This window comes from Triturus cristatus, chromosome 7, assembly GCF_964204655.1.
Source record: "Triturus cristatus chromosome 7, aTriCri1.1, whole genome shotgun sequence".
Lineage (NCBI taxonomy): Eukaryota > Metazoa > Chordata > Amphibia > Caudata > Salamandridae > Triturus > Triturus cristatus.
In genome coordinates, this window is record NC_140590.1 from 111467019 (window position 1) to 111480382 (window position 13364).

General features: G+C 43.7%; 1 protein-coding gene across 1 annotated transcript; it reads right to left on the minus strand.

Annotated features, from left to right (window-relative positions):
- Nucleotides 1–247: 247 nt before the first annotated feature.
- On the minus strand, nt 248–1309 carry LOC146808955 (chemerin-like receptor 1). Its single transcript, XM_085614262.1, has one exon. It carries the CDS (start codon nt 1307–1309, stop codon nt 248–250), a length of 1062 nt encoding a protein of 353 aa, XP_085470388.1.
- Between the last annotated feature and the right edge of the window lie 12055 nt (nt 1310–13364).

Below are 13364 nucleotides of genomic sequence, written 5' to 3' on the forward strand. Positions count from 1 at the left end.
TAGTAAGTTTAGGATTTTGTCTTGTTAGTTCTGTGAATCGGGCCCACAGAGCCAATTAATGGTCCTTAGCTGTGCAGCTGGTGCCACTGAATAGTTCAGATGTATTCAACAGCTAATAATTCAATGTCTCTGTCACTGGCACCTCTTGCATGAGAAACGCTTTGCTGGACGGTTTGCTGGACAACCGTTGAACAGATGTGTCTACTTCCGGCATTGTCTTCGACTGGTTCCTAGAGTAACCGGTGTCCTATGAAGCATCTTCTTTGAAAGCACTTTCTAACTTTTCCAAGAAAGACTTGCGGATTGTGGTCCTGGCATCCTGACTGAGCAACACATAGAGAATGGGATTTATACAACTGTTGAGGAATGCCAAATTTGTGGCAATGGGTTTGCCAACTTTTAGTGCTACTTGCAATGCACAACTGGTCCTGTTGTGAAGGCTTATTTCTAGGAAGACAAAGATGTGGAAGGGCAGCCAACAAAGAAAAAAACACACAATTACTGCAGTCATTATCAAGAAGGGCTTTCTTGATTTGCTGGACATCCGGTTTCTTATTATGCGCCATGAGATGATTCCATAACAGACAGCGATGACCATGAAGGGAATGAGAAAGCCAAACATGAACCCGGTGATGGCTATAAGCTGTTGCCTCATCTCAAACAAGTAAGGTTGGTCAGCATAGTTCAGAAAGCAGGCTGTGGTTTTTGTCTTCCTGGAAATTCTGGTGTCTATGAAGTAAATGAATGGTGAGCTGATGGCGAAAGCAATAAGCCAGGTGACCAGAGCAATGATGGAAGCCAGCCTGATGGTTCTGTGGTTCTGGCACCACACTGGAAGTACCACCGAAAAACAGCGGTCAATGCTAATAATGGTAAGGAAGAAGACACTTGCGTACACATTTAGGAAGCTAACACCAGCATTCATTTTGCACAGGAATTTTCCAAAGGGCCAATGAAAGTGCATGGCAATGTAGACGATCTTGAGAGGGAGGAAGAAGGTGAAGATGAAGTCAGCAGCAGCTAGATTCAGGAACCATACAGTGTTCACAGACTTTTTCATCTTGAAACCACTAACCCACATTACCAGGCCATTACCTATCACCCCCAGGAGGAATGTCACACTGTACAACACCACAGATAAGGTATTCATTTGGTCAACAATGTTTTTGTCATCATCACACTTGCTAGACTGAGGAAGTCCTCTGCTGGTCTTTGGTGAAGTAGAGGCAATAGTTGAGAAGACGAAAAAGCTGGTTGCATCTTCTGATGCTGAGGTCATGTTCTTCGTAAACAAGGCCACGGTCTCCATACTTCATCTTGCAGTATCCATTATTGTGATAATGTTACCATTTGTGGACATCATGGTTTCAATCACTAATGAGATATTCTTCATCTGTTCTCCTAAAATACTGAAAAAAACAATGCAATTATTTTGGTGCACAGCCTAGTGGGTGCAGGGCCGTAGCAGTGTATGCTCAGGGGTTCACAGCCCCTCAGTAATGACAACACGGTCCTTCCAACACTAGTCAATTTGAAAGACATACAAATACAAGGCGATGAAAACAAATCACATCTACTCTTCTTCACTCCAGAGTATTCGGCCTCGCGTAGTAAGTGGATCATTCCCATATGTCGCGAACTGGGGGTTGCCCACTATCAGATTCTAAAGACTGACCTATCTTTTAGAACTGTTTTAGCAGTTAGTAAATTTTTAGAGGCAGTCTGGTACAAATGTAAAGAAATTAAAAAAAAAATAGTGTAATGATCTAGGGCTCTCTTCCATTTTTTTTATTCTCAATAATGAACTAATTTTGTATCTTTTTGTAACCACTTTTTAATATATTGATCTTATGTTGCTCCTGTCATACTTCATTTATATATATTTACAGCTTTTTTAATTCTGTATTGATATTGTAGCACGGATCACTTTAGTCCTTGAATTGACCCCATTCTTGGTGTTATTTTATTGACACGCTAATGGTCACTGTGGTATTATTATTAACACTAACCCTGAGCACTTGGCACTTTACCTCCTGCTATGAAGCTGATGAGGGCTGCTATTAAGTATTGCTGCTACCATTGTATATGGGTATATGTTTTTTTTTTGTTTAAGAATTTTTTATTGAGTTTTCAAAAGGAACAGACGAAAGGAAAAAATACAATCCTTCACAAAATAAAAACCATAGTTACAAATTATAAATAACCAATTAATATAGAAATATGGTATATGAGAAAAACCGCAAAAGGAAAAAGAAAAGGAAAAAGAACTAGGAAAGGGAAAGAAGAATAAAGGAGGAGAAAGAAAAGAAAAAGAGAAAGAAGAAAAAAGGAATTTAGAGCATAGGAGCATGCGTAGAAAGATAAGATGTAAAAGGTAACCAGAGAAGATCAGATTACATTTTTTGAGAAAGAATAGAAGAAGAGACATTGGCAATCCTATGTTCATCGCAAATAAAATTCCACCACATCAATGAAGATATTTTAGAATTGTCTTTCCAAGATGATAAAATAATTTTGAATGCTAATGCAATAAAAATGTCTAACAAATAGGAAATAGAAGTGGAGTCATCTATATCGGGTGAGGAGGAACCTAGAAAAACATTATGTAATGATAGTGTAAGATTACATTTAAAAATACTCATGCAAGTAGACCAAACATATTTCCAAAAATTCAAGACATTAGAACAATCATAAATTAAATGTCTCAAAGTGCCGGTAAATTTAGAACAGGACCAGCATAGCGGAGATGAGGAAGGGGAAAACTTGGATATGCAAACAGGGGTAATAACAGCTCTATTGTAAATAAAATACAAAGATTGGGTTATACGAGCAGCTGCCGAAATTTTAAATAACTTAGACCATAATTTATCCCAAACAGAGATGGAGAATGAAAGGGACAAATCTGTTTCCCATGCAATTTCAATAGGGGATTTAAGTCGTTCAGTTATATGTAACAACAGTAGTTTATAAACAAAAGCGGCTTTAGGTCTGAGCACTGGAAATAAACTATATAAAGGTGTTGTAGGAGTAAGAGATGGTATAGCATCAGGAAGGTCAAAAGAAGCTAACTGTGATTGTAAAGCAGCTGAAATTAAGAGGTATTCACTAAGAGAGGAGTCAGGTAAAAGAAAACGTGTTTGTAATTCAAGAAAGGGAGTAACAGAGTGTCGGTAAATTAATTGATGCACAAAAATAATACCCTTCTCCTTCCAGTGTTTTTAATAGAATGATTTACCCTTGTATCTGAGAAATGTATTATACCAGATGGCAGAGGATAAAAAACATTGAAATGGAGTTAGACCAATGGTGAATATATTATACAGTAAATTTTGGGAATATTTTAAAATAGGGTTATTAGAGATGAAAGTACAATTGGACATATAAATTACAGTGTGAAAAGAAAAATCTTTTAAAGAGGAGCGTTCAAAAACAATCCATCTGGGTATAGGGGTATCAACAAAGTCAAAGGCTAGAGAAAAGGATTGTTTAATTAAAAAGGCTGAGTGATAGGCTTTAAAATCAGGAAAACATACTCCACCTTCAGATTTAGGGTGTTTAAGTTTTGTAAGGGCAATACGTGGGTGCTTCTTATTCCATACATTTTTTTTACAAATGGAATTAATTTGTGAAAAATGTGAAATAGGAATTCGAATAGGCAGTATAGATAATGTATACAGGACATGGGTACAATCATCATTTTAATAGTATCTAATCTATCCCACCAGGAGAGATATAGGGGGGTCCAAGTAAGAAGAAGAGCTTGAATTTTAGTGATTAATGCATTAAATGTATATCTAATTGTGGTAGATAGAGAAGCAGAGAACCAAATACCAAGATATGTAATTTTTGTGGAAAAGTGATTATTTACAAAAATACTGGCCCGTGGACAAGAATATAATAATTTAATATAGGAAATGAAAGTAGGACCAAAACCAAACCACTGGAGGGTTCTAAACATAAATTGCCAATTAATACCGTCAAAAGCCTTTTCGGCATCTAAAGACAGAGCTGCAAGAGGAGATTTTAATTTTTTTGCATGGGAGATAACATTTGCAAACATTCAAGCATTATCTGCAGCTAATCTATCCTTAATGAATCCGACTTGATCAGTCTTAACCAATAATGGGACAAGACGTTCAAGAGGAGAAGCAAGAATCTTGGCAAATATTTTACAATCATAGTTAATTAATGATATAGAGAGGTAGTTTTTACAAAGGGAATGATCTTTGTCAGGTTTAGGAATGAGAATTATTAAGGCATCCATAAAAGATCCAGAGGCCTTAGCATCATCAATAAAAGAATCGAAAAGAGTCAAAAGTTTGGGAACAAAAATGGATGTAAAAGCGGAATAGCATTCAACCGAAAAGCCATCTGGCCCTGGCCCTTTTGATTTTTTTAAAGATTTGATGGCATTAGTTATCTCTTGGGCAGTAACCACACCCTCCAATGAGTTGAATTCCTCGGGTAAGGATGGAGGAGAGGGAAGGCCCGAAAAAAAAAGATCTAAATTTTGATTAGAAGGATTCGTGTCATCAGAATAAAGTGATTCATAATATTCATGAAAAATATTGGCAATCTCTTCATCTGAGGATGCTAGGCGATTAGTAGATTCATTTAAGATGGGTCCAATATTTTTAAGTTCAGATTTGATTTTTAAGTAATTGGCTAACATCTTACCAGCTTTATTTTGGCCTCCATGGTATTTGGATTTAATTTTAATGAGGATATTACAGGCTTCTACTGTCGCAAGTTTGTTAAATTCAGATTTGGCCTTAATCAACTCATGAAGTGCCGAAGATGATTTGGAAGTGAAATAATTGTGTTCCAATAATTTAAGCTGTTGTAGTAGAGCTGAATATTCATTTCGAGCAATTTTCTTTTTTTTGTAACATAAGAAATAGTAAAAGCTCGAAAAGAGGCCTTAAAGGCATCCCAATTATTGGAAATAGAGGTTTCAATGGGATTGTTGAACATGAAAAACTCGTTAATAAAGGTAGTGGCTTCTGTAATGAAAGTAGTAGCAGATAGTAAATTGTTATTAAGCTTCCAGCGGCTGAATTTTGGGGAGGTTAAGGAAAGATCCAAAACAGTAAGGACTGGTGCATGTTCGGAAATAAAAACTTACCCAATCTCCAGTGATTGAATAGATGGAAGTAGGGGTTTACTAACTAAAATATAATCAATCCTGGACCGTGTTTGATGGACATTGGAAAAAAAAGCAAACTCAAGAGAGTCAGGGTTACAAGTCTTCCAAACATCATATAATGGACGAGAGGCAATGGCCGAATGGAAAGCTTTGTGGGTTTTATCTGGATGAAACTTGCACTTAGATTGTTTGTCAGAGAAGGGGTCAATCATTTGGTTAAAATCACCAGCAATAATAATATTAGGACAGTCAATGGAGGAAAGTAAAATCTTAATGTTATGCCAAAATTTAGGATCTGGTCTGACCGGGCCATAAATATTCAATAAAACCAAATCCTTGCACAACAACCTTGGCCATTACCCATCGTCCATCATCATCATTTTGCGTAGATAACATTTGTACAGGTACTGATTTATGAAACAATATCGCAACACCCCCTTTTTTACTAGAAGCAGGAGAGTAAACAACTTAACCGACCCATTGTCTTTTTAACTTAAGTGATTCTGCTTCAGTACAATGTGTTTCTTGAATAAAAGATATTTGATAGTTTAATTTGGATAAATGGGAAAGTACCTTCTGTCTTTTGACGGGGTGTCCAAGACCACGAACATTCCAAGTGACAAAATTTCACATAATGGAGGGATGGAGGGGCAATACATGAAAAGAGATGATACACTTCAGGGATACATCTAAAAAGAGAAAAACGCCACAAATAAGAAGAGTAGAAAAAATATGCTATACAACAACAAAAAGTACTAATGAACACATGCGACGAGTAGAACATTATCAAGTAAAAGAAACATATAGGTGCCGATTCTGATCCTGGAGAAAGCGGGTCCAACCTGTCGGTCGGAGCGTATTCTCCGTCCGACTCGTACCCGTTTGGTAAATTTTCCGACCATGGAAGTACGATCCGTATGGAAATACTATTTCCGTACGAATCGTACAAAACACCGACCGACGAACTAAAACGCACAAATCCGACCCAGGACACCTCCGACGTGACGTCGGTTGGCATTCTGGCTGCGTTTCCCGAACCAGGAAGTACGATTTGTACCCACAGCAGTCCGGACGTCAATATTTTTCCGGCACCCAAAAAGTGCCGGAAAAGCGAAGTACGTCGCGAAATGACCAGATTCGGGGGCCTGGTACGCGCCGTACCGCCCCCCCCAGCCACCGTATGTGCGCGCCATACCCCCGCCCAGCCCCTGTACGTACGAACCGTACCCCCAGGCCACGTACGTACGGACCGTACCCCCAGCCCGTACCCCCAGCCCGTACCCCCAGCCCCCGTACGTACGAACCATACCCCCAGCCCGTACCCCCAGCCCCTGTACGTACGAACCGTACCCCCAGCCCACGTACGTACGGACCGTACCCCCAGCCCGTACCCCCAGCCCACGTAGCGCTGGGGGTTCGCGCCGTACCTACGCGGGCGTGGGTACGGTCCGTACATACGTGGGCTGGGGGTACGGGCTGAGGGTACGGTCCGTACGTACGTGGGCTGGGGGTACGGTTCGTACGTACGGGGCTGGGGGTAGTGCACGTACATACGGGGGCTGGGGGTACGGGCTGGGGGTACGGCGCGTACATACGGGGGCTGGGGGTACGGGCTGGGGGTACGGCACGTACATACGGGGGCTGGGGGGAGGGAAGGCGCGTATGCGGGCACATGTTTCCATGGTTGCTATGTGTGTACGGTCCGTACGGTGTTTTTCCGCCCGGATGAGACATGGTCTGGCTGGTACGGATCGTACTTGCGCGGTCGGACTGGATTTTAGACATTGGGACGGTATACCGTCCGGGGACGTGTCGCACACGTTTTCCGACCCAAGGACGTGTGGGGGACTCGACCCAATGCGAATAGTATGGAGTTTTTCCCATACGAATCGTACTTGCCAGTTCGTACGGCACTTGTACGATTCGGTCGGAAAAAAATCCGAATACGATTCGGACGGGGGAAATTTCTCCAGGATCGGAATCGGCACCCAAAAAGGAAAACACGATAAAGAAACGAAAAAAGAAAAAGGGATTTGGAAATAGAAGAAAAGAAAGATAGATCAAGGAAAGATATCCAGATCTAAAGGAAAGCAACAATAACTGATGCATGGGGCGTAACGGCACTGACAAGAGATGAAATGGCAGAGAGAGAAATAACAATAGGAAAATTGTAGACAGCCATAATGAATAAGAAAGCTAATAGAAACAAGAACATTAAGGACGATAGGAAGAACCAGTTGCAGAAGTTGTAGGAAGGTTCTGGAGAAAAGAATGGAAAGCTTTGTGGGTTTTATCTGGATGAAACTTGCACTTAGATTGTTTGTCAGAGAAGGGGTCAATCCATTGGTTAAAATCACCAGCAATAATAATATTAGGACAGTCAATGGAGGAAAGTAAAATCTTAATGTTATGCCAAAAGTTAGGATCTGGTCTGACCGGGCCATAAATATTCAATAAAACCAAATCCTTGCACAACAACCTTGGCCATTACCCATCGTCCATCATCATCATTTTGCGTAGATAACATTTGTACAGGTAATGATTTATGAAACAATATTGCAACACCCCCTTTTTTACTAGAAGCAGGAGAGTAAACAACTTAACCCACCCATTGTCTTTTTAACTTAAGCGATTCTGCTTCAGTACAATGTGTTTCTTGAATAAAAGATATTTGAGAGTTTAATTTGGATAAATGGGAAAGTACCTTCTGTCTTTTGACGGGGTGTCCAAGACCACGAACATTCCACGTGACAAAATTTCACATAATGGAGGGATGGAGGGGCAATACATGAAAAGAGATGATACACTTCAGGGATACATCTAAAAAGAGAAAAACGCCACAAATAAGAAGAGTAGAAAAAATATGCTATACAACAACAAACAATACTAATGAACACATGCGACGAGTAGAACATTATCAAGTAAAAGAAACATATAGGTGCCGATTCCGATCCTGGAGAAAGCGGGTCCAACCTGTCGGTCGGAGGGTATTCTCCGTCCGACTCGTACCCGTTTGGTAAATTTTTCGACCATGGAAGTACGATCCGTATGGAAATACTATTTCCGTACGAATCGTACAAAACACCGACCGACGAACTAAAACGCACAAATCCGACCCAGGACACCTCCGACGTGACGTCGGTTGGCATTCTGGCTGCGTTTCCCAAACCAGGAAGTACGATTCGTACCCACAGCAGTCCGGACGTCAATATTTTTCTGGCACCCAAAAAGTGCCGGAAAAGCGAAGTACGTCGCGAAATGACCAGATTCGGGGGCCTGGTACGCGCCATACCCCCCCCAGCCCCCGTATGTGCGTGCCGTACCCCCGCCCAGCCCCCGTACGTATGAACCGTACCCCCAGCCCACGTACGTACGGACCGTACCCCCAGCCCGTACCCCCAGCCCATACCCCCAGCCCCAGTACGTACGAACCGTACCCCCAGCCCCCGTACGTATGAACCGTACCCCCAGCCCACGTACGTACGGACCGTACCCCCAGCCCGTACCCCAGCCCGTACCCCCAGCCCACGTAGCGCTGGGGGTTCGCGCCGTACCTACGCGGGTGTGGGTACGGTCCATACGTATGTGGGCTGGGGGTACGGGCTGGGGGTACGGTCCGTACGTACGTGGGCTGGGGGTACGGTTCGTACGTTCGGGGGCTGGGGGTACAGCGCGTACATACGGGGGCTGGGGGTACGGGCTGGGGGTATGGCGCGTACATACGGGGGCTGGGGGTACGGGCTGGGGGTACGGCGCGTACATACGGGGGCTGGGTGGAGGGAAGGCGCGTATGCGAGCACATGTCTCCATGGTTGCTATGTGTGTACGGTCCGTACGGTGTTTTTCCGCCCGGATGAGACATGGTCTGGCTGGTACGGATCGTACTTGCGCGGTCGGACTGGATTTTAGACATTGGGACGGTATATCGTCCGGGGACGTGTCGCACACGTTTTCCGACCCAAGGACGTGTGGGGGACTCGACCCAATGCGAATCGTATGGAGTTTTTCCCATACGAATCGTACTTGCCAGTTCGTACGGCACTTGTACGATTCGGTCGGAAAAAAATCCGGATACGATTCGGACGGGGGAAATTTCTCCAGGATCGGAATCAGCACCCAAAAAGGAAAACACGATAAAGAAACGAAAAAAGAAAAAGGGAATAGAAATAGAAGAAAAGAAAGATAGATCAAGGAAAGATATCCAGATCTAAAGGAAAGCAACAATAACTGATGCATGGGGCGTAACGGCACTGACAAGAGATGAAATGGCAGAGAGCGAAATAACAATAGGAAAATTGTAGACAGCCATAATGAATAAGAAAGCTAATAGAAACAAGAACATTAAGGACGATAGGAAGAACCAGTTGCAGAAGTTGTAGGAAGGTTCTGGAGAAAAGACTTCAGTTTAACAGGGTCATCAAAAGAACGTGAGGAGCCTTTGTGAGTAATTTTACACAGACAAGGATGTGGGATATCATAACGAATATTCAATTGTCTCATTTGAGGGCGAAGAGCCAGAAATTCCTTCCTTCGTGCATTAGTAGCGTTAGACAAATCTTGTGATATGAAGATTTTTTGACCCGACCACTTAAGGTGACATTTTGTTTTGGCTGCAGAAAGAACTTGCATTAAATCAGTAAATTCCAAAAACAACATGATGATTCCTCTAGGTTTGGAAGCATGAGGTTGAATGCGACCCAGTCTGTGAGCTTGTTGAATATTTAATGTAGGTTCAGGCGAAAGGTCTAAAAGTTCTTTAGAAAGAGAAGCATATCCGGACCTTCAAGATTTTCTGGCAGACCGTAAAGACGTAGATTATTGCGTCTATTGCGATTTTCAAGGTCCTCAGTGTGAAGCTTGAGACGTTGAATTTCCTGCTCCAAAATCGGGATTTTAGAAGTCACGTCATGAACATCACTGATGCGTTGCTCCATATCTAAGACCTTATCTTCCATATTAATCCATCTATCTTTAATTTGTTGAAGCTTCTCATTAGTCGTGGTCATAAAAGATGAAAGACCCCTCACCTTATCCAATATAGTGTCAAGAACAGGGTTTTGAGTAGGCCTGGGCCAAAATTCCGTTCCGTTCGCGGAAATTGCGATATTTTGGCATTCTCGCGTTCCGCGGAAAGCGCGAAAATGTCAAAATTTCCGCATTCCGCAGCTTAGCGATAATTTTTTTCTTGCTCGCGCTGTAAAACAATACATTCTCGCGCGCGCGCGATCGCCTTACCTGAATCCCTGCGTTCTCCGACAAGTTTTCTTGACCCGGTCGCGTTCTCCACGAGATGTTGGATTTTGGTAGCCATTTTGCGCTGTCTCGCGACAGTTCGCGGCCGCATTCAAGTCATTTTTCACGCGATCACGTCATTTGTCGCGCGATCAGGTCTTTCTTCTCGTGATCATGTACCGCGCGAGTATGAGAAGATTGAGATCTCGAACATGTCATTCTACATCGCGAGCCAGAGAATGAGGACGCGGGCACATGAAATCGAACGCGAACAGGAGAAAGAGACCGCGAACACGTCATATCCAACGAGACAGGGACAAAGAAGAGAACGCGATCATATCGTTTTCGACACGCCGGCGGAAGTAATGTGAAGCTGGAGAACTCAACAACGTAAAATTTACAATTTGGAGAGGAATATCGGCTCTAGCAGCATGAAACCATCTGCAAATACTGATTTTGGATGAAAAGAACTCCTTACATTCACATTTGGCTTTCCTTTTTTGTGCAAGGACTCCAGGAGTCATTTTTTTTTTACAAGGTGGAGAGAGGGAGGAAGTGACACAGATTCTCCAACTTCCTGTTCCTGTCCAGCAGGCTCCTCCCAGTGCTTTGTCCATCTCCTGCTCATTCTGCCTTTGGATTTGGAGCTGGAAAGATCACTCTTTTTGTCTGCTGCATCATTGCAATTGGATTTCAGGATTTTTGGAATAGGATATTTTACAAGTAAGTGGTTGTTGTGTTTGATTGTGGGCATTGCAGTTGTTGTGTAACTACAATTTATTTTTGATAATTAATTATCATCATTCTTTTTTTTTTTTTAAATTTATTTTAATTTTGTGGGTTGTAGTAGTAGGCCCGAGCTAGCCATGGGCATGGCCTCATGGGTGTGTGTGTGCATGATGAAGCAACTGTTCCTTTTGTTTTTTGAATATATTTCATTTTCAAGCACATTTAGGGCATGGATGGCATTGGATTGAGTTGGGGAAGTGTGTTGTTTGGGGTGGCCTTGCTGATGTTGTTGGGCCTAGCCATGTGGCTGGTGGCCATTTTGAGGCCTAGGCCTGCAAGCTTGCCTGGCCTTGTCTGCCAACAGGCCTGCTTTCATCCACTGCTACCAGAGCAGGTAGCCACAGCTTTAGTAATCTACTGTTTTCTGTTTGCTCTGTTGAATTTAGACATCATTTAGGGCATGGATGGCATTGGATTGAGTTGGGGAAGTGTGTTTTTTGGGGTGGTCTTGCTGATGTTGTTGGGCCTGGCCATGTGGCTGGTGGCCATTTTGAGGCCTAGGCCTGCAAGCTTGCCTGGCCTTGTCTGCCAACAGGCCTGCTTTCATCCACTGCTACCAGAGCAGGTAGCCACAGCTTTAGTAATCTACTGTTTTCTGTGTGCTCTGTTGAATTTAGACATCATTTAGGGCATGGATGGCATTGGATTGAGTTGGGGAAGAGTGTATTTTGGGGTGGCCTTGCTGATGTTGTTGGGGCTCGCCATGTGGCTGGTGGCCATTTTGACTTTTGAGGCCTAGGCCTGCAAGCTTGCCTGGCCTTGTCTGCCAACAGGCCTGCTTTCATCCACTGCTACCAGAGCAGGTAGCCACAGCTTTAGTAATCTACTTTTTTCTGTGTGCTCTGTTGAATTTAGACATCATTTTGGGCATGGATGGCATTGGATTGAGTTGGGGAAGTGTGTTTTTTGGGGTGGCCTTGCTGATGTTGTTGGGGCTCGCCATGTGGCTGGTGGCCATTTTGAGGCCTAGGCCTGCAAGCTTGCCTGGCCTTGTCTGCCAACAGGCCTGCTTTCATCCACTGCTACCAGAGCAGGTAGCCACAGCTTTAGTAATCTACTGTTTTCTGTGTGCTCTGTTGAATTTAGACATCATTTAGGGCATGGATCGCATTGGATTGAGTTGGGGAAGTGTGTTTTTTGGGGTGGCCTTGCTGATGTTGTTGGGGCTCGCCATGTGGCTGGTGGCCATTTTGAGGCCTAGGCCTGCAAGCTTGCCTGGCCTTGTCTGCCAACAGGCCTGCTTTCATCCACTGCTACCAGAGCAGGTAGCCACAGCTTTAGTAATCTACTGTTTTCTGTGTGTTCTGTTGAATTTAGACATCATTTTGGGCATGGATGGCATTGGATTGAGTTGGGGAAGTGTGTTTTTTGGGGTGGCCTTGCTGATGTTGTTGGGGCTCGCCATGTGGCTGGTGGCCATTTTGAGGCCTAGGCCTGCAAGCTTGCCTGGCCTTGTCTGCCAACAGGCCTGCTTTCATCCACTGCTACCAGAGCAGGTAGCCACAGCTTTAGTAATCTACTGTTTTCTGTGTGCTCTGTTGAATTTAGACATCATTTAGGGCATGGATGGCATTGGATTGAGTTGGGGAAGTGTGTTTTTTGGGGTGGCCTTGCTGATGTTGTTGGGGCTCGCCATGTGGCTGGTGGCCATTTTGAGGCCTAGGCCTGCAAGCTTGCCTGGCCTTGTCTGCCAACAGGCCTGCTTTCATCCACTGCTACCAGAGCAGGTAGCCACAGCTTTAGTAATCTACTGTTTTCTGTGTGTTCTGTTGAATTTAGACATCATTTTGGGCATGGATGGCATTGGATTGAGTTGGGGAAGTGTGTTTTTTGGGGTGGCCTTGCTGATGTTGTTGGGGCTCGCCATGTGGCTGGTGGCCATTTTGAGGCCTAGGCCTGCAAGCTTGCCTGGCCTTGTCTGCCAACAGGCCTGCTTTCATCCACTGCTACCAGAGCAGGTAGCCACAGCTTTAGTAATCTACTGTTTTCTGTGTGTTCTGTTGAATTTAGACATCATTTTGGGCATGGATGGCATTGGATTGAGTTGGGGAAGTGTGTTTTTTGGGGTGGCCTTGCTGATGTTGTTGGGGCTCGCCATGTGGCTGGTGGCCATTTTGAGGCCTAGGCCTGCAAGCTTGCCTGGCCTTGTCTGCCAACAGGCCTGCTTTCATCCACTGCTACCAGAGCAGGTAGCCAC